This window comes from Falco naumanni, chromosome 16 (assembly GCF_017639655.2).
Source record: "Falco naumanni isolate bFalNau1 chromosome 16, bFalNau1.pat, whole genome shotgun sequence".
Lineage (NCBI taxonomy): Eukaryota > Metazoa > Chordata > Aves > Falconiformes > Falconidae > Falco > Falco naumanni.
In genome coordinates, this window is record NC_054069.1 from 6,215,195 (window position 1) to 6,240,027 (window position 24,833).

The following is a 24,833-nucleotide window of genomic DNA, read 5'->3' on the forward strand; positions in this document are numbered from 1 at the left end:
AAATGAACTGTATTCTCTAATGTCCTTCTTCTAAATCATATGGGACAATATGGAATAAGCGAGGCTTGAAGCAGATCACTGTGGAATGCCACCCAGCCTGACCTTTCAGACAAAATGCCTATTCCTTTCACTGATTTTTAACTCATTCATGTAGCCCCTACTTCCTGATTGCTCTCATTTTTATATAATATCATCAAGGACAGTGTCATTTATCCTACATCAATCTATACCTCATCCGTCATTTTTCCTTATTAAGTCTGCTACTTTAATAAAGGAATCTATTTTTTTGTTATTTAGTTATTGTTCCCCAGGTGACTATAAAGTATTTGTTAAGAAATTTACTTCAGACTCACTACAGGATGGGAGATAGGCTGATCTGTCATTCTTTGCCCTCCTTTTTTCTGGAGGTTCACCTTGACGATGTAAAATGCACACTCTGCTCTTTTCCAGTGCCACCTTCATCATCCGGTTTTCAAAAACAGTTCAAAGACAAAACATAAAAATTCTACAATTAGCAAAATTGAATTCTGATGAGTTCTAGACAGAATGTCACAAGCCTTAAACACATCTATGACCTGGCTCGATTTGGTCTTGTTCTATTATGAACCACATTCCTACCCCCATGCTAAAAGGCAGCTTCATTTTAAGTAATCAGTCACAATTAGCCTTTTCTCAGGGAAGCATTCTGGGCTGAATACCTAAGCTGTCTCTGCATTCTCTGTTATTTTTCATTTTTAGCTTTTAGATAACGGAAGAGCAATGAGAGGAACTGAGTATTAGTTTTTCAACACACTTCCCAGACTTGGAGGTACTCACAGCAAGCTCAGAAATGCAAAAGACTTACTGTCAAAAATCCCCTTGACTTCAAGAGGGTTGGAACTTTGTCCAAGATGTTTCTGCATTAACAAAAAAAAAAAAATCCATTTATATTCTGTTACTGATCTGTCATCTTAGATGTTCTTGTTAATTTGTAAGGCACTGCAGCTTAAACAACAGGAGGAGAAGCTTAAAGAAAACGTAGTTACCAGCTGAGCTTTGCTGATCAGATTTGGCAGCTTTAAAGCCAATTAATTTTCTGTTCAAACCTCCTTCAGTAGAACTGGAAAGCGGATAGTGATAGGATGGGTGCCAGGTGGATTTCATGCGTAGCTCATTCACTCCTCAGAGACAGAATGAATGAGCTTTTAAGTTTCACATCAGAAGAGAATAAAAAATGTGGTTTGTTTCTCCCAATAAATACCAAAATACATGAGAGGGACATTCAGTGCAGAAACATCATCAGCAAGGTAGAAAATTGTAGACAAATGGGCAAACAGTAACATTTTCTTTTCTAATGGTTTAGAAGAAAAACAGTGTGTACTGAGTATTCCCATACATATAGATGTTGAGTGGAACACTGAAGGGCATCCAACAGAAAAACACTCAATATTTTTAGCCAGTGAAGCAATTAGGGAAAGCTCCCTTTTAAACAGGAAGAGACTTATGTATGAAAGCAACCAGCAAGTGGGTATTTCCATTGCTGAAGTGTTTTTTAAACTCAAGAGACTTGTTTGTTTTCATTGGATGTTTTAAACTGTCTGAACTTACGATTTCAAGCTAGAAGTTTATGAAAGTACATAATTTATTCCTTTTACTTGGTCAGTGTTTATTTTTATATATATCCTCACACAGATTCGGCAGCAAAACCAGAAGCTTTGTTGCTCTTAGCAATTTAAAACATATTTTTTGAAACACCTATTTCAAAATCTTACAAAGCTTGAATTACTTCCCTTTAGTAAGCATAACCACAGTGTTCATAATCTCTGCTAGGTTCCTATGGTCATAGTTACTGACTTTACTGTCAATGTCTCTTCAAATTCTAAACTCCCCTTGCTACCATAGAGACCCCAGTCTAAATTATAACATGTAATGACAACCAACTGTGTAAGAAATCACTGCAGAAAAACAAGAGTCATCATTTAGAGGTATGTCTTGATTTTAACTGCGCTTGAATGCCAAACTAAGCAGTTTGTCATTCTTCTTAGTAGTCTAGTTTTACTTTTTTTTAATGGGATTTTACAAAGTTTTGAAATGGAGCAAACTGCTGCAACAGTAACACTATGAGTCTGTGCCCTCTTGATCCCCTAAAGGGAAGAAACTTATATTGTGATCCAATAGTTTTCTAAGTTCTGCTTCTTAATAATACTTAATACTAGAGCCAAAGGTTTGCAACTTGGATATATTAGCCACATAAACTAAATCTAGACGATCTAAATCCAGGTGATCTGTTTTCCCAAGCACAAACAGATAATATGCAGCAAGCTTCTGACTTCAATAAGAGGCAGGTATTTAACAGCAACGAAATTTGTGTAATTTTTTTTTAAAAGGCTTACAGAAATAACCATAGGTAAATCTGTAACTTCATACACTTCACAGATGACAGTTTAAAACTCTGCTTTTTGTCATCCTTATAGATGATTGGAGATTTTAGAAACACTTAACACAATATTCTAGGAAATTTAACTTCCAAAATCTCTTTTTCTCCCACTTTCTTCTGTTTAAACAACATTATCAAGACTGATTGCAAACGAGATGTGATTAATTAAAAAAGTAAAAGACTGGTAAATATGATGTAGACTAATGGCAAGAGTTTTGAAAGTCTTTAGATGCTAAAGATGCAGATAGGCACCTTACGGGATTTTCAAAAATTCCTAAGCAAGTAAGGCGCTTACATGCTTAGGCGGTTCGAAAATCCTACTAAGTACATATCTGCATCTTTAGGTATCTAAATACCCTGGAAAATCTCACCCTACATGTCCAGTTTCTCTCATTGTTTGTTTTAAACAGTATCAGTTTGACAGGTGCTTGTGACTTTTACCTAACAAAAGGGGGAAAGGAGGACTCATTAAGTCTGAAAGGATTTCCAGAGAAAACTAATACACAGTGGGGTAAGGATATATCTTATGCTAGCAACAGGACTATCCAGCATTTTTCTTTATTACGTTAGGCTCACAATTTGTACCAATGTCGCTTTGTACATTTTTATGTTTCACCTTTTTTAACAGTCAAATGACAAGAAAGAAAAAGTGCTCAAAACCACCATAAGCATCTTTAAATAAACTGGATATACAGCAAATAATACTGATGATTCTAAATAACAAAATAAAAGAGCAGTGTAATTCTAGATTATGTTAACATCATCTAGATGTCACTCTATTTATTGACATTACCAGCAGAGTTTTGATGATGTGCTTTTATGTTTATATCAGAATGGCATTGGTTTCACTTGAAAAGCTGTAGAAGTATTAAAATACATTTTCAAGTTAAGACTTTATATCTCTTTATATATAGAACACTATTTCTAAGCTGATCTTTTCAATCTATTTATATTCTGAGACAAAATGGAAGTAAGATTGCAAGTACATTCTACTAAGATTTTAGCACCAAAACATTTTCTACAGTAGAAAGAAAACACAAAAAACCCCCGACCATAAAATAATCTGAGGTCCTTTTCCACTTACATTGCAAAATCCCATGTTTCATAGATATATTTCTATACTATATTCTAGAGTGAGAGATGGTTGTGACAATAAAAGAAAAAAACACCCTTAGCAGTAACATTAGAAATACCATGGCTGCTTCCGAATTCAGTTGCATTAAACTTCCATAACCTTAAAGCCAAACAATGCAAAATTCTTTCTACTTTCTTTTTCAAATGCTTCCAGTATTTTCTGGGGATGGAAGTTTAGGGACAGCCTAAGTGATGTATCAACAAGGAAAAAAAGATCTTTTAATGTATAGAATCCCTTGGAGCAATAGGATTTTAAATGGATATTTCATATTGTTACTATCTACCACTATCCCATGTATCGTATCTACTTATTTTAAAAAAGTTGCTGCTTAAGTTGATGAAAGTTTCCTGAACTGCTAGAAATATTTAATACATTTATGAAACATTTATCATTGCACTCAGTCTCTATTTTAATTCACAAAATATACTACAAGTTTTGCTCTGCATTTCTGCAATCTAACAAACTCCATTTAGCTTTGCAGAGTACTTGCAATCACAGTGAATTTCTGTTTCAGACTCTCTCTTTTCTGTTTTAAGTGGGTTTCTATGGTCCTTGCTTCTTTTAAGATCCCATCAAGTTCTTGGACATAAGAAGCATCCATCGCTGCTCTCTCACTTAATTGAAAAAATCTGTAGTTAAAATCAATACTGACACCATTAACTTTTTCACTACTTAGAACTGCTTTTATGCTTTTCTTAAAAATTTGTATCTGTCAATACTCTGTTTCTGACCAAATCAGTTCTCTGTTGTAACAGAAAACAGCTTTTTTCTTTCAAGATCTGTGGTAGGTAGCTTTCAGCATGAATTTCTCTAAACTGCAGCCACAGTAATCCATCTTATCTAGAGAAATTAGAAAACTGCTGTATAGGACAGAAAGTTAACTTGCCTTAAAATGTGAGCATATTTTGATAACAAGTTCATAATTTCTTTGTTCATCTCTGTTAAAAAAAAGAAGTAATTTTATTTAAACATTTGAATGATTTTTTGTGGCAACATCGAATTAGATAATTACATAGGCACTTGCAGTATATTTAATACATCACCATTTAAAACTTTTTCCAGTGGTTCAGCTTTGTGAAGGGACTGCGAGCCCTCAGAAAAAGCCGAATCTGTTTTGTCAAGGGAGGACAACTGAGGATTTTCCGAAGCTTCATTCTAATAACAAGAGCACATAAAAAAATACAGGTTCTAGGACTTAAAACAAGCTTAGCACAGATAAGAGTTTAACTGAGAAAAAAAAGAGTTTTTAAAAAATCTTGAGAGACTGCTTTCAAAGGAAGTGTATTGTTGGCTTCACAGCATCAACACCATCCACTGTGAACAGGCAGAGCACCTAGGGGAGTTCGTGGGAAGCACCAGGTTGAGAACTTTGCTTGTATCACTAAAAGCTGGTGTGCTTCAGAACCTCGTGCTCAAGAAGTCCTTCATAACTGCATTGCAGTGCACACCCAGTTTTGTTTTTCTTCAAACACTTAAGAGAAACTGTACAGTCTACTTGCATAGGAACATCACATATTTTTTCCCCTAACCCCTGTAAACTGACATGGAGTGCTCTGCCCTCTCTCCTTGAGAGGAACCCACAGCAATGCCACAGAAGGACATGGGGCAGTTTTATAACAGTTTGTGTCACTCCCCTGGGGCCAGAAGGGTCCAGGTACTCCCTCCCTTCCTCATACAGTACCGCTCACCTCCATCTCTTTTTTCCGTTTACTTCTATTTTCATCAGGTTTTTGTGTGTTGCTTGTCATCGTTGCCTGATAAAAAGTACAACGTCATATTTGGTAAGGGGTTATCTTTGTGCGACTGGAGAACACATCTATATTAAAATACCATGTAAAACCTGTAAGCAGTACCTGTGTAAGCTCCTCTGTGAAGGAGCTCTCCTCACCGCAGAGAGGCAGCACCTCAGAGCACGGTGTGTGCAGTGTAGAGAGCAGGTCCAAGTGCCGGCCCTGGGGCTCCCGGCCCTGGGGCTCCCGGCCCTGGGGCTCCCGGCCCTGGGGCTCCCGGCCCTGGGGCTCCCGGCCCTGGGGCTCCCGGCCCTGGGGCTCCCGGCAGGGCCGTGGTTCGGCCCTGGGGCTGCTGACACCGATTCTGCCTTGCCCAAATGGGCGCTGTCCCTCCTCAGCTCCACCTATGCTCCCCCAGCACCTCGCACCCTGAGGGCCATCGGGGGCCCCCTGCAGCCCTCTCCTCAGGCCCTCCCCCCTCAGGCCCTCTCCTCTCAGGGCCTCTCTCCTCAGACCCTCAGGCCCTCTCTTCTCAGGCCCTCTCCTCTGGCCCTCAGGCCTTCTCCCCTCTGGCCCTCACGCCCTCTCTCCTCAGGCCCTCAGGCCCTCTCCCCTCAGGCCCCCTCTTCTCTGGCCCTCTCCTCCTCTCCTCTCAGGACTTCAGGCTCCTCTGGCCCTCAGGCCCTCTCTCCTCAGGCCCTCTCCCCTCAGACCCCCTCTCCTCTGGCCCTCAGGCCCTCTCCCCTCAGGCCCTCTCCCCCTCTCCCCTCAGGCCCTCTCCCCCTCTCTCCTCAGGCCTTCAGGCCCTCTCTTCTCAGGCGGCGGGAGCTGACAGGCAGTGTGGCTGCCTCACACCTCACACCTCAGGCGGGTGGGAGTGGGGCCGGCAGCCCTGCTCTGGCCGGGGGGCTGCGGCAGGCGAGGGCAGGCTGCCGGGCAGGGGCTGTGCGGCCGGGCCCAGCCCAGGAAGGCTTGTACCAGCCTCAGTGTAGTGCCAAAACCCCCGTTCCACCACCCCAGGAAGGAGCGCTTCGCCCCCGTGACATGGTCGAGCATGATGAGACCACCTGTAGCTATCTGAAGTGTCCTGCAGTCTGCTCACACAATTCCTGTTGTATTTTGTCTCCTGAGCACCTGTGGTAGATCCAGCCCCAACTGGAATCACTGGGATTTTGAGATGTTTTGAGATGACAGCGAAATGACAGATGAGGTGAGGTGGATCCCTTTCAAAGGACAAGCCATGAACTAGTAAAACCTGACAGGTTACTGTCACTAAAATGACTAACACCTCTACAATTAGACAATGGAAAACAAGATTGTGCTATCCTTACGCAGCACTTCCCATCGGTAGGTAAGCTGCGTTGGGGTTCATTGAGAAACGACCAAGAAAGGACCGAGTGGATGACGTGATGAAGTGGCTTGCTTAAAACAGGAAGAAGCTACACGCAGTGATTCGGGAGAGCTCTTTCAGTATTAAACATCACGTTGTCAGCCAAAAGTATTAAACGCTTTATCAAGCTACCGCGTTTCTAAAGCCTGGCTGCATTAAAGCGACAGTGAAGACAATCATCGCAAGAGTTGAACTTGTGTTGGAGTAAAGGTAATATTTTCTCTGAGGTTTTTTGTGTCTGTATGTTTTTAAGAAAAGAAAGGTTCTTAACCTTACACGTGTTATTCAAATAGGCTCTGAAAGTCAAAATTCAGGACAAGTAATTAAACTGCTGGAAGAACAAGAACTAAATAGTTCCTAAAGTAGAAACAGTATTCAATATGCTGCCATGGCCCACAATTTAATTCTCAAAAAATTTATATATATTTATGTTATTAGCAATATCATTTAAACATTAAGAAACATATGAAGGACTACACTAGGAAAACTTTCTTAAAAGTGTTTACCTAATTGAGTTACCATTAGTATGTTAGGATATTTTTATTAACAGACCATCTGAATTAAAATAAATGAAACATCTGAATAGTTTTGCCACTTCAGTACCTTATGGATGTGATAGACTATGGAGAAAGCTCAGACTAAAAAAAAAGAAAATTATCTAAGCCATTACTCTGAAAGTAGTTCCAGTTCCTTTAGAATAAATAAAGTTGGCTGACTGGCACTGGTTCTGGTGCTTTTGCACAAATTAAGGTACCAAGTACAATATTATTTAATTTAAATAATTATTTAAAAAAACACACTAGTGATCTGAATGTAAATTTAAACTTAATGAGAAAAAATAGCTAAATGAGAAATAATTGTTACAGCATTAACTTAAATTATTTTTTTTCCAAAGTGAAATGAAAAGTTAGGTATCTGGGATCAAGAAGTACAAGCAGTATCACCCAACTGAGGAACCGTCCTGAATAAAGGTCTGGCGTCCAAATTTTCAAAAAAATGTTAGAAGTCAGCTGAAGAAAAGAGACATTAATATTATTCTGAAGCTGAACAAAATTATGCAGAAGTAGAAACTTAAAGGGCTGAAGCTTTTTATTTTAGTTGAAAAAGACCAAAAGGCAATTTGATCATACTTCACAGGCAGGAACTAACTATTGGTTACGAAATGGCTATCAGGAAAACGCACAGAAACGGGTGACCAGAACCAGAAGCCAGCTAAATTTAGAAAGATTTAAACTTAGAAATATTTTTCCTGTAAGAACCAACCATTCAAATAAAGTACTAAGAGGAATGGTAGACTTACAGTTGTTGTATACAGAAATAAGCTAGATCTATATGTTTAAATCAAATTTGGATCTCTCTCTGGCATACAGGTTTAGATAAACACAAGTCCACATGTACGGAATGCCATGTAACAAAAGAGGATGTTGAAAGGGGATGGTACAATACTGCTGCCTGGCTGGAATTCAGTCAGTGTGAGTGACTATCTGTAAATAGGGATATATAGTTCTTATCTGAAAACAGTAGCTGCCAAAAATGTATTGTTCTTTGTTTGTCTGTCAGAAACACGAGGTTTAACTCTGTTGCTGAATTCCTCTGCTTTTTAGAAATCTTCTGAATCAATTTAATTACTTTTTCAACAACTTTAAAGAAAGAAGATAAATTTCTGTAGCACAGGTGGTTTGTCTTAACATGTCTATGAACATGCTGCTCCTTGTGGGTAGAATACTCAGAATCCATGGTTATTAGCAAAGTATAGCTCTATTTTTTAGGATTATTATTTCAGATGAGGTTGAAAGATGCACCTTTGACCTCAAAATTATCTCCCTAGTTTTAAGATGCAGACATTGAAGCATTCCCTACGCACCTCTATTGTGCTTTTTTTTGTTTGTTTTTTGTTTGGTGCGTGTGTGGGTTTGGTTGGTTTGGTTTTCTTCTGCAGCAGTAACAGGCATGCAGACAAGCGAAAGAACATCTGAGAGTCTTAGATTTTATTTTAGCTAGAGGTTTGGGTTTTTGGGGAGTTCTGGTGTGTTGGGTTCCCCCCAGTCCAGTGCTAAAACTTGAGCCTCTTCAATTTACTCACCAAGCTACACGGGAATGCTTTAATGCTCATCAGCATCACAAACAGAAAATCAAGGCATGGAGATTCCAGCTAACTGCCAAATTCTGCAGACTATACAAAATATTGGTTAATTCCTAAGTTTACCTTACTGTTTTTTGTGGCCTTAGTTGTCCCATTGCTACAGTGTTTGCCAGTGCAGTTGCAGCAGCATTTATTGCAAAAACCATTCCACAACCACCAAAGGCAGCACTTATATTTCAAAAAGCATCACACTTTGGAGCTGCAGCTGTTGGGTATAAGTAATCCCTATCACAATTAGTACATGCATGGGAAACAAGTTACAGCTGGTAAATCAGGACCTCTCTACTAGTCTGGCTTCAACTGCTAGCCACAGTTTCTGGCTGTTTCCCTGTGGGGAACATAAATTCCTCCCTGATGGTACTTAGGTAGGAGAGGATGATGGGAGACAATTTGAGGATTTCCCACCAGACACCAGTGGTATCTTCATTGGTATCATTGTTATTAAGGACTAGATCCATGCAACATGTTTTCAATTCTAAACTGGCTTCCTCAAGGCAGTACACGATGTTTACGGGCAGCTCGCAAGTGTGTGGAGAAGGGAAAGTCTGTGTTCTGATGGCTAGTACCTGTTTCAAAACTGCTATTTGAGACTTTACAGACCCAGCAGACAGAGTGCAACAAGCTGCTGTAGAAACAAGATGTGTCCTCTGACAACATCTGCGTGAGATGATGGGAGGCGCCGAAGGCTTCCTCGTAACCCCAGGTTTGCGTGGCTTGCTTTCCCCGCCGCGGAGGGGAAGTGCGGCTGAATAAATGCAGACATAGACAAGTATCTTGGGAAAGAGCCCCAGTTTCCTCTGCAGGCTGTGCAGCCGGCAGATTTGGCCGAACGGTGATGCAAGCCGCTATAAAACCCCCTCCCCGCCTTCGCGCCCGCCCGTGGGCAGGCACGGAGGGGGACGGGCGGGGACGGGAGCCCGGAGCGCCGCGGCCAGGCGGCAGCCGCACGGCCCCTGCTGCGAGGTATGCGGGGCCGGGACCCCCGCCGGGGCTGGGAGGACCGTGGGGGGGCGGGAGGGCTTGGGCCGCGGCCCTTCCGTCTGGCATCGTTCGCCGAGGAGCGAGGTAGGACCAAGGCGACTCCCCGCCCTCCCCCGGCGCTGCAGCCGGCGGCTCGCCGCCCCCAGCCGCTCGGCTCCCGGCTCCCGACCGCCCGAGACCACCCGCGGCAGGCGGAGAGCCCATCGCCGCGGCCTCCCGGCGCGGAGCAGGCGCTGGGGCCGGGGCGGAGCGGCGCTGCCGGGGATGCTGCTGGTGCTCGGTGGCACGGGGCCAGCCCGCCGTCAGTCCCGGCCGCAGCCCGCCCCGCGGGGCAAGCCCGGGCCCGCTGCGCTCACCCCAGCGGGCAGCTACAGCCGCCTCTCGGCCTCTAACGGCCGGCCTGCGTGGCAAAAGGTCTAGCCATCTTCTGCTGCGCATCAGGGGAAGGAGTGGAGCTGTCCCGGGCGCTTCACCCCTTAAACCGAGCCGTCCCGCGTGCCTTACCCCTTAAACCGAGCCATCCAGTGTGCATCACCCCTTAAACCCCATGTAATTTTAACCGAAAACCTTTAATCCTTTATCAGTAAGTGCCTTTCCCTCTGCTTGCAAGTAACAGTAGTCCTTGACTTCTTGGTTTAACCTCACTACATGAGGCATGCACTGTTTGGTGTTGCGGAATTTTGTTTCAAAGGCTTGGGTATGCGTGCTTGGAAACAAAGGTGTAGTCCGCTGCTATCAACCTGTGTTTCTGCACGGACCAGCTAGAACTATGCACTATATAAAAAATAGGATGAGGAACTCAAATACATTCCTCAAAGTGCTTTACTAGAGGGACAAGGAAGCCACTGTGATTCCCCAACCCCAATCCTTAGGGTTGATGTGCGTATGTACTTACTTAAGCTGGCATTTGTAAACAGTTGTTTTATGCAAGTCTTTTCCAAGTGGTGAAAAAGAGCCTTGGAAGCCAGATGTTTTGACCGCACGGTAAAATCCTCAGGCAAGAGCCAGTTCCTGCCGTTATATACTGTTTATTGCCATTATTACCTGGCTTTAATACATCTATTGTGTTTATTTCAGGGACTAGTGCAAGGTGAAAGAATCCCTGGGCGGGAGTTGGTAGGTTTGAATGAAACACTTGATATTCTACACTACTTACAAAAAGTGACTGAACTATTTTTTACCGTTGGTTTTACTTATTTCATGCTGATCCTGAAGTTTTTGTGCATTCTGCTGTGGCTTTCTCCTCCCATGTAAAGTATGCAGAGGCTAGGAACATAGATGCAGGCTGAAAACTTCATACAGCTGCCACGCTCCTAAAGGTTTGATGCAGTGGTAGTGAATGTCAGTGCACTAACGTTACTTTGCACATCTGGCCAAAAATGTTACAATCGCAAAGCCAAGTATATCAGATCTTGCAGATAGTAAAGTAGCTAGTTGTTATTTTTGGAAGGTAAAACGCCTTTATTTCTAAACACTTAAATAAAACAGGTAAGAACATTCATACACAGGAAGCATTTTAGGAAAATGAACAGAAAATGTACCGAGTTACAGAACAGAACGAAACAGGAAGGAAAGTGATAACCAACCTGCGTTTCACAAAATTAGTGGCATAGAAGAGGACATTTTAAAACTGCTCACCGTCTGAGAAGAGAAAGAATGAAATTCTTTGCCACATCCTCATTTGTCACATTGTAATTCCCTTTATTCTTATTCTCACTTTTCTTTAAAGGTAGGAGATGCTGTTTTAATTTTGCAGAGGATATCATCAGTTTTAAAATAAAAATATTTTCTTGCTTATTTCTTAGAATTATTCCTTTCAATGGCAACCATCGCAACAGCAGTAAAATTACTGAGGTACTAAACTTTACAGTTCAAGCCCTAGCCAGTACAGGTGACTCCATATAACTTGTGGTGTATTTTGTGATATTTTTTTTTCCCCTGGCGCACTGCTGAAATAGGGAGACTTTGTGGCCTGCAGAGCAATATAATCTGCTCAGATGTATCTCCTTTCTGCCAGCATAAACAGAAACTTCAAGATAGAAGAGAAGGGATGGGGGGCATTTACAGGCAAACGGAATGGGTATCGCAAGTTTATGACCACCACCGTTCTTTTGTTGTATACCTTAAACATGTATGTTGTTTCATCCATTAAACAGACCGAGAGTGTGACATACTCTCAGTTGCTATGTCAGAAAGCTAAAGAACATAAAGTTTACCTGTCAGGCTGTTAACTGTATGAGGTTGAGGCTATTAACAACGCTAAAACAGGTTATTATTCTGGAGTTCTTGGAGAGGGTTGTGTATTGACACGCGTGCAGCCCTGGGCTAGTTCTAAACGAGCCCTGGACTAGCTCTAAACGAGCCCTGAAGCATGTGGCACAGGGGTGCAGACCTGGCTGGTCTTTAATGATTTGTTCAGCTGTTTTTCTAAAATGGGTGTTGTTATTCTCAAGGGTAATATATCTTTTCTCCTTCACTTTTCTCCGTGTCACTCGTGAAAGAGAATAGCTGTGAAATCAAGCTCAGAATTCAACTTGCATTAAAATGCTGTAAGAAAATCACTTCAAAATGAACTACATCCCAATATCTCTAAGAACATACACAATTCCAGCTCAAGTTGCAAAAGATACAGGCTTTCCGAATGGCAGGCAAAGGTGGACTAACTTTTGGGTTATTCTGGAAGTCCTTTTATAAAGGAAACCTGGAAAGATCAGTCCACGTAGACTTACAACTTTTATGGCTTAATAGCCAATAACAGGGAGCTTAATCCAGTCCTAGTCACTTCCCTATTCAAAAATCAGAAACAGAAAATCAAATGAGCATATAATAATAAGATAATTTTTGCAGGCCCAAGAGAAGAGAATAATTTGATGAGGTATGTTCATGGAGCTACTTGCTGGCATTCTCATAGAACAAGAAAATGGTAATGAGTTATTATTTATTCCCATGTAACATTGTGTAAGTCAATGAAAAGTTTTCTAAAGTAACAGAACTTGAAGGATGCTCTATGTTATTCTAAACAGTCATAAAAGGCAACAAAGGAGGAGGCTAATTAGTTAAAAAAGCATTTTTTCAACAGCTAGTGAAACATTCCAGTATTGTGCATTAGAAGAGAAGTGGCCCAAGAACTCCCTGGCCTTACAGAGTAAGAAGCATTGTTCTTAATTCTGAATTCTCTCCATGTGTTTTTGGCAGAGTGAAGATGAGTGGCGAAGAGATTCTCATGTGTGCAGTGCAACTTGGAAAAAACTTCTGCCTCTATTTTGCAGGTAATTACTACCCACTGCTGAGCAAAAGGTGATACACAATTCAGTCCTTTCCTTGGGCTGCCCTGCCATCCCTGCTTTTGTGGCATCCTGGGTTTTCCCCCAATGGTACCTGAGCCATCCTCAAAGCAGTTAAAGCACCAGCCCCCCCCCCCCCCCCCCCCCCCCCCGGCTTAGAAGAATGATAGTTCTTAGATTATGGCGCCAGGCAAAAAGAATCTTGAGGCAGCTGTCCCACTGTGTTAACAGGTTAGTACCATATAAATGCTTACAGTGTTCAGCAAGAAATAAATTTTTCTGTTGGGATACTGATGAAAAACAATTCCTTTATCAGTCTGATTTCACCTGATTTTCCCATAAGCTGCAGTTTGAAGTACTGTTAGCCAGTACCTGAGTCAGTGGAGTATTTGTTGCTTCATACAATATATTCCCATAAAGGACACTTGGGAGGGTTGGAATACTGTGGGGGTGGACTTGGAATAAGCGGGTAGCTTCCAATCTTACAGGATAAAGTTAGAGAACAGTCTTGTCTTTAGAAACACCTTGTAATGTAATGACTGTTTCTTGTCCTTTTGCTCGCTTAGAAAAAAGGTGCTGACCAAAACAACAACTTGCACGCCATTTACTCCTTGGTTTTAGGCTTAAACTAACCTGAGCTGCTCAACCTTAAGTAACCCTAAAACATTTTGCATGCCTCTTGGTTTAGTGGTAACTCCAGTTCTCAAATGACTGGTGGTTACATCATTCTGTTGTGTTTGTTATGCTCACAAATAAAACACACTCTGTAGTTATAACAGCTCAGTTTGGAGAGTTAGTGGTACTGGGGAGTACAACTGGAAACGTGTGGGTGGCTGGCTGGCTTCCAATCTTGCAGAACAAAACTGGGCAGAAAGTGGTTTCTTTTGTGGGGGCAGAGCTTAATGTTGTTTTTTCTTTACTTCTTTTTTTTCATTGCTCACTTGGAACCAAGACGACGATGGTAAGCTCAAAGCTCATAATTTATCAACTTCATTATAGTTTTACCTCAACTAACCTGCTCATGCTTACCATCCCATAAATGCTTTGTGTGCCTTCAGAGAACAAGTTTTCAAACTGGTAACGGCTAGCATAAAAGAGCGCTACAGCTCACCACCTCCTCCTGAAGCTGATGTTGCTGTATTTCCTCCTGAGGCACAGCGTAGTAACTTCCCTGACAGAAGGACCTTTTGACCTTTTAATCCAATTGTTACTTGTCCAGCAAAAAGACAGAAGGGAACAGACACAGTAGCTTCACTTACTTATACATGCAGACTGCTGTCATCTGGGAAATCCTTCTGTCTTGCCTGGGCTGCTACAAGCCAGAGGTGGAAAGAATGATGTGGCCTCCATCTGGTTTGAGAATGCCATTCTAAGAACTTATTTCACCTAGTACCCTTAATGACAAGATCAAGCCTGTAGCAAATGGTTATGATCTGAGGAGATTACAGTTACCATGTTTGACCCTCTTCGCTTAATATTTCTACAGGGCTGGAATGCGATGCCTTTTGTAAGGAAAGAATTCTCCACAGAGTCCTTCGAAATGTGAATAGCCAGCTGCTTGTGGTTCGGCCAGATTTAAACATGGCAGCTTTTGAAGATGTGACAGATCAGGAGATGAAATCTGGTACACTGTTTTTCAAATATATACTATAACCATTGCACAGTTTCTTTATTCTAGATGTGTTTTGTTCTTTGTGATGAGACTGACAGTAAAGACTTAAACTTCGTTTGTAAGAATAAAACTAAGCTAAGAGAGCTAAAACTCTGTTTTCTGCATTGGTGATGGATTAGATTCCTAGATTAGACTGAGGCCTGCAGGATGTCCCACACAGAAAAGGGCTGTTGTGATCACAAAGTTCTTAAGCCCACCCCCCACCCCCTTTTTCTGTGTGTGTGTGTCTTGGATTACAAAAAATCATTTTTAGGTTTAAACAGATAATGTATTTAGCACTAAAAGCTCTTACTTCCGGCAGCTGTAGTTAACAATGTACTTATGGTTTGGGCTTTTTTTTGTGGGTGGGAGGCTCAGCAATTTGTTCAGAACTACATTGAGCATATTTGTTTACAGATCACATATCTACAGTTATAACCTGATTCACAGATGACTATTTACAAATCCAGTTCTCACTTTATGCATGCACATAAAAGAACACGTCCTACCCTACCAACTGGTACCTTCACATGCTTTCTTGCAAATTCAAAATCTTGGTTATTGGATGATTGCAGAAAGTGAAGTATGTGCTACCAGCAGTCATAAAAATTCAAGTCCTGGCTCTTCTGTCAGGAAAGGTACCCTGGGAAGACAACAATTGCCAGTGGAATGGTAAGACATAATACGGTTATGTTGTGGCAGATCTCTCCTGAACAAACTGTTAATAATAAAACAATTTATATTTAGGCCATGGAATGCACTTCAACATTCACTGTTACAAAACTACCACACCTTCAGCAGCAGGGTTGCCTGTTGCATTCAGCATCAAGATAGAAGATAAAAATTATTACATGTGTTGTGAGAAAGAACATGGAGAAATGATAGTTCGATTTAAGGTAAGTATCTGCTTTCCATAATTTATGTATGTATAAGTAGTAGGCAAAACAAAGAATTCAAACTTGTGAGCTGAAACAAACTGCTCAGATCTTGCACTGGAACTAACCTGTTCTTTTTTTCTTCCTCAGGAAGGAGAAGTTCCCAAAGAAATTCCTGGTGAAAGTAATGTCATCTTTTTCAAAAAGACATTTACATCTTATAGTGCCAGAGCATTTAAGTTTGAATACTCACTAGAACGAGGAATGTTCTTGGCCTTTGAGGAAGAAGGCTGCTTAAGAAAATTAATTCTAAAGAAACTGTCAAGAGAAGATGAAGTGGATGAAACCATGAAGATAAGTTTCTAACTTCAGTCAGAATGAAAGTCACAACCTGTGACATACTTCAACAGTTTTAAAATACATTTTGGCTTTTTATAAAATAAATCTTTCATTCTTTCTTCATCCAAGGCTAGCCAGTTTTCTGTTCTTAGCTACCGTAAGTCAGTAGAAAAATGACCTTTTTACAAAGGAAAATAAATTCAAATTCTTTGCAAAAAAAACCCCACAAAAAACCTGGAAGGATGTTTTCCAGTCTGATAGAAGGGAAGAGAACTACATAGTGAAGAAACAAGAATGTGCATGCCTATATAGTCCTGTATAGTCTGACCCTAAAATCTTTACTGCCTGTTGATCAAACAGCTTTTCAATTAGGTGTCTCGTAGATGAAGTAGACCTATTTTGAGGAGGGAGAGAAAACCACTTAAAATTAACAGATTTCATAAGCAGGCCACGCACCTGGCCAGTAAAGACTTTGAGATTACTTTTTTGCATCCAGATTATTTCCTGAGCATCTCAGTTAGACAGTGACATTCTCGCCTTCATCTGAAATAGAAACAACAGGTGATTTTAACTTACTGGATATCTTTGCTTAGAAAACTGCTGACTTACCTGAACAATTAAAGTTCCAATAAGCTATTTGTCCTCAGAGGGCCCAAGGATGCCCTGGTTACAGCTGGGGTCCTGGGCCTTCAACCTGCTGTGCAGAAGAGCTGGTACAATTGCCATACAGGCAGAAGTAACCAGAGAAAACGGGAAGGCCTCTATCTGTCATGAAATGGAAGAAAATCCTCAAACTTGCAGAAAAGATGGTAAGTCTGAAGACTTGTTTTGGTCAAAACCAAACCAAAACTATCATTTCAGGGGCTTAAAAAAAGTAAAGAGACATGAAGCTGCTGGGATAACCCGACTCTCTCAGCTTTTCATGTTATGCTGCCCCTGCCATTTCACCTCTGCAGCTGCTACAGGGGCACCTAGGGGCAGTAGGAAACCAGTTATTTAGGATCAGCAGAGCCACCACTGAGTGCACTATCACTTAGGAAGAATTCACTGGAGGGACTTAAATGCAAGAATGTATTTAAGACATCTGAATACCCAGCCGGACTGAGACCCAGTTTTATATGCCTGATGAATGTTCAAAAATGGGATTAGACCAAATGGTTACACCCAGCATGACAGTTAAGGACAAAAGTTGATGGTAATTACAGCGAACTGATTCATTTTCAGTGGAACTAAGGAACACATTCTTAGAAAAGGCTGTGGTCATTACTTTGTAATTCCTGCCTCAACAGAACAAACTGGTCTCAGGGTTGCTAGCCCCTAACAGCATAGGTCTGGACTACACTATACCACATTCCCAGAGTTCTTCTAGAACTCATTTCTCACATGAGGTATCTCAAACAAATACCACATACAGATGCATCTCGTATTTGGTCTCAGAAGAGGAAGTGTCAGACACTTTCTATAATGCATGCTCAGATTGTACAGAGGTACTTACCAATGACTCATACATATGTATCCTCCTCACTGTGACAAAATAACACATGTTACCTTGGTATCTATAGCAAACCACATCATACAGCAGCAACTATCTCAATTCTGACCACAAGATTAGCAAAACAAAAGTGGCCAGGTACATGGTATTCCCATGGTTCCATGAATAAGTAAATAAACAAAAAATTCCAACCCAAACTTCTACAAAAATTAAATCAGAAAGTCTCCCAGAATTCAAACAGCAACTTACTCATTCTGTTTATTGCATAATCAGACTGATGGTAACACGCAACACTCTTCCTCTTAATATTAATAGTACCACAGAAGTACCATTAGAATGTGGAAAAAGTTAACCACTCCTTACCACTACAGAAGTTTGAAAAGATAAGAGAAGAAAGTTAAAAACCAGAACATCATTTTCCCAGAATGCTGTAAAACCTAAAGACACAGAAAAGAATGCTGCTTCAGTCTCATGTCACGCTGTAACAGAAAAGGGTAGAGTTGTCGTCTTTTCAGTCACACAGGAAAATGTGTACCAATATTTATTTGGAAAACAAACCCCCCAAAATGTTGCAGATGAACATTCATAGTTCCCTGGAATGTGTAAGCCGTATGCTATTTATGGCTCTGAAAATCAAGCTGCAAAAGTCTTTTTCTTCTAAGTCAATTGTTGCTGTATTTTCTAATGGATGTTACTTTTATTAAGTCAGGTCTAAGCCACCTCTTTAAAGTGCTAAGGAAAATACATATTCATAAAAATATTTTTTGCTTTATAACATCTAAATGAAGTAATGCAGAGTAACAGCAGGAACAGTAACACATACTATGAATTAGTATCTGAACTTGATTTTAGAAAAAACCCAAAGCTAGCTGCAGGGAAAATATTTATAATCCAAAAGTAGTAAAAATCACTCAGAAGCACACAACTTCTGTAAATTCTTTATTGTATGGATTAAGAAAAAAGTATTCCCTTTTCTACATCACCTCTCAGAGTCCAAAGAGTTATAGGTGTGCCTTACATACAGTTCAGTTTTGTAATGTCAGAAATAACATTCCCATTTTCCACAAGTCAAGTTTTTTTTATGAAATAGGAAACGAAACAACAGTTGTTTTAGAGAAACACTCATTAAAGATGCCATTACAAGGCAAGTTACCTTCAGCTATATGTCTGTCATTGATGTAATTAATTCCTCCCAATTTACAGTGCAGCTTAAATCAACTCACTCTCACCTGGACATTATCCACTTTAAATCTACTTTCCCTTTTCTAACATTTTTACTGCTGTAGGATATTTACTTCTAAAAGACTAGCTCTGAACTCGCTAGCATGTACACACTGTGGACTCTTGGTTATTCATTTTTTTTGCATTAAACATGTTGGTAAAAATATGATGAAGCAGACAGAGGCAGCGGTGAACAATCGTATCTGTCAGGGACTCGGTCGCATCTCAGAGGCTCCACAGCATGGCAACAGCCTTGCAGATACCAACATCATAATAGTTAAAGTAGCAGAGGCCAGCGAAGGTAACAGCTGACAGTGCGTACAGACCTGTATTGGCTAGTTTAATCGGTGTATCTCCATGGACGTAGTCAGTTATAACCTGTCCAAGACCCCTACAGAATGGAGAAAAAAAGCTGAAATCAAGAAAAAATATTCCTTGCTGAAATCTACCCAGTTCACTTAAGCATTCTAAGATGGCTCAAACATCATTTTTTTCACCCATCATCAGCTTCTCCTAAAGAATGCCCAGTTCCCACTCAAAAAGAAGATACATGTATTTCAAACCAAACCAAACCAACATTCCACATATTCTATTAAAAAAACACACACGTGGGATCAGAGTTTTCTTCATGGTACTGAGGAAACAAGGTGTTGAGCACAGCTCTTTCAGACAATACGCTCTGTAGAATCTGCCTCCAAGAAACAACAGGCAACTTCCATGGCTTCCAAGGACTGAAGAAAAGAAGCCAAAGGAAATATCCTTCCTGCCTGGACAGCAAGGTGTGGCTCTGGGACCAGCCACTGTCACAAACACATAGAAGGCTCCAGGATGTATATTTAGATTAGAAAACAGCGGCAACCAAAATATTTGCAAACTCTGGGGGTTTTTTTTCTACATCTGTCAGACTGGAAGTGAACTCTCATCCAGGTTTAAACTATCCAGCAACATGAAGACAGAGGATGCTATTAAACTGATGTGGTAGTTCTCTTCCCAAAAGTACAATTGTATTTCCTTTCTGCAGTGACAGATGTTGATGTGGTATAAAAGAATTTATATTTAATGCCACGATTTTCTTCCTAGGATTTTGCCTTGGTTTAGCCTGAAGCTGAAGACCCACGTTCCACAAATTAAGATACACCAGTGACCCAGCAAGGTTCAAAGTCCTGCAGCAGATGCAAGTGAAAACTGAGCTGTTTCACTTAGATGGGATTCTAATACCATAAAGATGTCAAAAGCAAGAAAAGGGAATGCAAGGAACTCCTGGATACTCAGAAGAGAAGCATAAAGTGGAAGAAGTCTGAAAGGCAACTACTTTTATGCTATTACAGCTATTTTTTCCAACTGGACAGCGGAATAAGGTCAGAAGTACAAGCAGCACTTACCCACACTTCAGGCCTTCCAAAGTGCAGAAAATACAGTGTGTTCAGCGTGGGATTCACAGGCTGCCCTTCAACTGTAGTGTCGATAAGGAATTTTCATAAGTTTTTTTCTTTGCATGGCACAGTAAGACTGAGCCACGCTAAGACTTCTCAGAAAAACTGGTATGTGACTTCTCAGCACACTAATTAATTCACAAAAAACCCTCAAGGGAGAAGACCAGTGGCCCTGAGAACAAGGAAGGGAATTGATGAGAAAGCTGATGTGTAGTGGAGACACAACCTAGCTCAGAACACAGCAGCTTCACTGGGCAGGGAAATCTTTATTAAATGCCAGCAAAACCAGTGCAAGATAAACATGGCTTCAAGTATCTTAAGTCTACTGATAGGTTAGTGTTTGGACTGATACCTGAAGCACTAATTTCCAACATACTTGAGGACAAGATCTCCTAAGGAAAAACACAGCAAAATGTGAAAGAAAACCCCTCAAAAATACACACAATACTCCCGTGCTGTTTCTGATTAGTGCTAGAGGCATTATCTGATCCTCTGTGGCAATCAAATCAACATTTATGGCAAGAAAATTAACGTTTTTCTTTCAAAGATATTCTAGCACTAAATACCTATCAAAGTACAAGAGGAGAATTTTCCTTCCTTGGAACACCTTTAGGTTTTGAAGGCAATGTTTTGCAAGGTGAGTTTAATACTGGAGAAACTTTCCAGCTTATAAAGAGAACAAAACCCCCACACAAGTAGGGGAGGAATTCACTCTGATGAAAGGTACCAGCAGAGCTGCACACAAGGAGCAAGACATGTTTCTTACAGGGGAAGTCCCCGCACTGTTTACAGAGAAGGGATTTCTAGTATGAACAATCCCAGCTCTTTTATCAGCAAGAGACATTCACTGAAGAATCAAATGTGCGTGCATTGACACCAAATGTCATCCAGAGAACCCATGACAACACATCGACCTGCAACAACCTGTTCCGTTGCCTGGAATTCCCTCACACGGTCACATCCAGCATGGCACTAAGATGCACACAGCAACCAGGTGAAGAAATGCTCCAAAGGCAGGCAAGCTTAGCTTTATGTATTTTATATTTAAAAGAGCTCTGCCAAATATGTTCAAGGATAGCCATATTTCAGATTAATTCTGTACTAGCTTTGAGGACTTTGGGAAGAAGGTCCCAGCCACAGTGAGGAAAGTGCAAGAAGCCCTGGTACAACTATGAGATGTAAGAAAATCCAGCATCCCAAAGTACCATAAAGTTGCTTATCTGCTTTATCCCTGTGACAGGGAACTACAGGCCAGTATCACCTCAAAAATGTAAACGCTGCCGGTTAGGCCAACCGTGCAGCCGGATCTACTCCTAACCAGACTCGTCTAGCCTACTCACATCAAATATGTCACAGCAGACCTACACTTACAGAGAAGAACATGAGCAAGCATCCATTTCCCAGGAATCAAGAAAATAATGATCTAGGTCTCAGCTTCTTTAGCAGAATATTTGCTATGAACTCTTTATTACGCAGAATCTCATCACCATTGGGATGTACAAAGCCAGCCCATGGCACAGCACCTTAGAAGAACAAGTGGTTTTATACAGATCTGTCCTGTTTCTCTTCCCTCTGTTCATACAACGTTGGTTCTCCTACAAGATAAAAATGGCCACGATTCTACACAGCCAGTGGCAAGGAAGCCCTCCTAAAGTAAGAAACTGTGTAGAAGAACACTAGAGAGTATTTATGGATTTCTCAACAGTAATACGTCTCCTGCCTTCTGACTGAGAGAACTGTGTGACTAGATGAGGAAATACGCCGGCAGACTTACTGCCATACACAGACTGAAGACCTAAAGCTCGGAGCCATCCTGATTATCAGACTTTCCTCTTAATTCTGAGGGACCTATTGTGCTTACCAGTGGCCATGGAGCGTGAGGGCTGCAGCCAGTGAATAGTCCACGGCTGGTCCAGGATACAGGTAGGCTGCAGGAAGGAGACCCAGCAAAAGGACACTGACAGCTCGCTCACCTGTCCAGTGCAAAGACGCAGCCTTGGAACTGCCTGCAAGGAGAAGTATTTTTCAGTGCAAAGTTCCTGTTTGAAGCGCAGTAACCTTAAAAGCAGATACCTCATCCTGCTCAGCACCACACAATTGTGTGTTTCCTCCAACCTGGTTACTAAGCTTTCATCCATGTGAAACCTAGATGTCTTTGAATTACTGCTGTAGAATCCATATCTATTTTACAATGCCTGAAGGGTTAATTTTAAATACTCCTCTCTTTGCTGCTGCTGAGAAAGAGAACCTGCCTGTACTACAAAAGAATAAAAAGTTCAACAGGTAAGGTCAAAACAAACGCCGTCCTACTTTCACAACCCACGGTTCAGGACTAAGGTCCAAGTCAGCCATCACACGGAAGCAGTGTCTCTGAAGGCAAAGCCTTTTTGTCTAGGGAATTTCCTGACTTACATACTATTTACTACTCCCACCTTTTGAGAAATGATTTTGAGATCCAGATGGACACCACTACAAGTTCCAGTGAATGGCACATCACGACAACTATGTGCACAGTTCTGCCCAGGACCCAATATTGCTATTTTTAACTGTAAATAGCAGATTAAACTTCTGGGACCATCACAGTGATAAACGGCCTAGAAGTAGCCTGAAGGCCAAAAGATTTCAGTCCTCCATTGATAACTCAGCTGGGTACAATCTGAACCATGTAACATATAACTTTAGAAATAGGTGTACCAGTTAGAGAGCTCTGTAATCAACGCATGTAAATACTACTAGGGAGGGGGAAAACACAAAAAACCAAGCAAACCAAACCCTTAACATCATAAGCAATACTTTGAACCAGAACCAGGCTAAAAACATCAGGAATCTACTCTATGAAATTACCTTTATAACACAATACCTCCAAAGGGCTGACCTAACACACAAATACTATCCATCCACCTAAACCAAAATGCAAATAAAATTTAGAAAAGTGCCGAGATAAGGAAAGCAAAGAATCTGAAGTAAAATATGGACGGGACCTAGGCTGTGCACTACTAAGCTGTCCCTGTAGAACTCCAGGGCCAAGAACGCTTCACAGCACATGCACAAAGTCTGTTGTTAATAAGAAATCCAGAATAGAAAGGAAGGAAATAGCTTAGCTGTGTCTAAGCCAATTTCTTTTACAAGCTTCCCTTCATCCCTTCCAGTTCTAAGTTGCATTGTAATGGCTACAGAACATCCTTAACCTCTGGTCACATTTGTTATATCTAATTGTGCAAATGACAGACCAGAATTTGGTCTTGGCACAGTTCTCTTTCATCACCTCTGTGTCGTCTTACCACACAGAGGAAAGACAATTAAAGAAATACTCTCTGCCTGCGGATCAGACTGCTCAGATTAACCGCAGTAAATCAGAAGCTCTGCTATTCAAGAAAGAAGTTGCAACTGCAGCGTCTTCATATTGTCACTGCTACTGAACCATAAGAAACATTAAAATCCTCTTTTAAAAATCTTTCAACCTTTTCTCCCACACTCAAAAAACCCCCTGCCTCCTTTGTTCAGAAACAAGAGATTTGTTTTCAACATAAGTTAAGACCATCTATTTAACGACATCCAGCGTTCACACGCTTGATACTGACATCACAAATTTCAAATTCAAGTAGTGTAAAGTGACATATATCTTGGTGTAAAACAGCTCAACATCTTGGTGTAAAACAGCTCAACATCTTGGTGTAAAACAGCTTGCCGTGAGCGGCCAGCAGCGCTGCGGGAGGCGGCGGCAACCCCTCCTGACAGTACCAGTAACCCCACCGCACCAGAAGAGCCCCAGAATTGCCACGCGTCAATTTTTCCTGCCCTCGGTTACTCGCAGCTGCCACTTCAAACCCCCCCGCCCCGGCTGCAAGGAGCGGCGCCCCCACCGGACGGGGGGGCGCGGCCCACGAAGAACACGCCGGAGCAAACGGCTTCGAGGACGGGGCCACAACGGCTCAGCGCCGGCCGCTGAACGTGGGGCCGGCCCCGGGGCGGGTCGCGCCCCCGCCCCCGCTAATCACCACCCCCCCCCCCCGCCGTGCGGACGTTGCCCCGGGGCGCGGGACGTACCGTGGCCCGGCTGCGGGGGGCTGTGGCTGTGCCGGGCCGGGGCGCTCCGGGCGGCGGCGGCCGCCAGCACGGCGGGGCGGCAGAGGAGCGTCCTCCCGAGGAAAGCTGCGGAGAGAACGGGGGCGAGGCGTCAGGGCCGGGCCGGGCCGGGCGGCAGGGCGCGGGGCCGGCGGGCACTCACCCATCCGGGCGCCGCGGGGCCCTGCCAGCCCCGCCCGCAGCAGCACCGGCGCCGCCATGTCCCCAGACAGCCCAAGGGCACCGCGCACCGGAACCGGAAGTCGCTGTCGCCGAAGCTCTTCCGCTTCCGGGCGTGGGAGCGGCGGCGGCCAGGTCTCTCCGGCCCCGCTGCGGGGGCTGGCGAGGAACCGTGGCCCTTAGGCCGGGTCGAGTCGCGCCTGCGACCTCCGGGCCACCCCCGACCCAGCAGTGGCCGCGCAAAAGCAGCTCAGGACAGCGGGAGCGCTCGGTCGTACCTGGGCGCCTCGCCTGTGCCTTCGCTAACGCAGCATCACCGTGCGAGGCAGCTGCACAAAGTAACCCCCTGCTTGAGCATTTCCCGTGATGCACGTAAAGCGGCGCGTCGTTACCGCCTGCCTGACCAGCTGAGAAGTGGCTGCGGCAAGGGCAAGCCGCTGAAAGCCGGCTGAGCCTGCAGGGCTGCTTGCGCCCAGTCTTGGGCATCAGGCAGCAGAT

The 24,833-nt window shown here is 42.5% G+C and overlaps 3 protein-coding genes across 7 annotated transcripts; 1 reads left to right on the plus strand and 2 right to left on the minus strand.

The window, feature by feature from the left end:
* Positions 1-4,020: 4,020 nt before the first annotated feature.
* On the minus strand, positions 4,021-5,299 carry TEX12 (testis expressed 12). The gene is made up of 4 exons (XM_040615892.1): positions 5,240-5,299; positions 4,595-4,706; positions 4,438-4,489; positions 4,021-4,165 (listed from the first exon to the last, which is right to left on the minus strand). Exons 1-4 carry the CDS (start codon positions 5,297-5,299, stop codon positions 4,021-4,023), a joined length of 369 nt encoding a protein of 122 aa, XP_040471826.1.
* A 1,560-nt stretch (positions 5,300-6,859) lies between these two features.
* On the plus strand, positions 6,860-16,067 carry IL18 (interleukin 18). Of its 5 annotated transcripts, XM_040615960.1 has the most exons (7): positions 9,705-9,777; positions 10,873-10,911; positions 12,991-13,064; positions 14,032-14,040; positions 14,566-14,703; positions 15,478-15,626; positions 15,756-16,067. In XM_040615960.1, exons 3-7 carry the CDS (start codon positions 12,998-13,000, stop codon positions 15,969-15,971), a joined length of 579 nt encoding a protein of 192 aa, XP_040471894.1. In that variant the 5' UTR covers positions 9,705-9,777; positions 10,873-10,911; positions 12,991-12,997; the 3' UTR covers positions 15,972-16,067. The 5 variants fall into 5 exon arrangements, with proteins under 5 accessions (XP_040471896.1, XP_040471895.1, XP_040471893.1 ...); XM_040615962.1 differs by lacking the exons at positions 9,705-9,777; positions 10,873-10,911 and adding an exon at positions 6,860-6,881; XM_040615961.1 differs by lacking the exons at positions 9,705-9,777; positions 10,873-10,911 and adding an exon at positions 9,494-9,517.
* Positions 16,068-18,362: 2,295 nt separating this feature from the next.
* SDHD (succinate dehydrogenase complex subunit D) lies at positions 18,363-24,432 on the minus strand. Its single transcript, XM_040615964.1, has 4 exons — positions 24,319-24,432; positions 24,138-24,242; positions 21,952-22,096; positions 18,363-19,048 (listed from the first exon to the last, which is right to left on the minus strand). The coding sequence occupies exons 1-4, from the start codon at positions 24,374-24,376 to the stop codon at positions 18,883-18,885; spliced, it is 474 nt and encodes a 157-aa protein (XP_040471898.1). The 5' UTR covers positions 24,377-24,432; the 3' UTR covers positions 18,363-18,882.
* Positions 24,433-24,833: the final 401 nt, after the last annotated feature.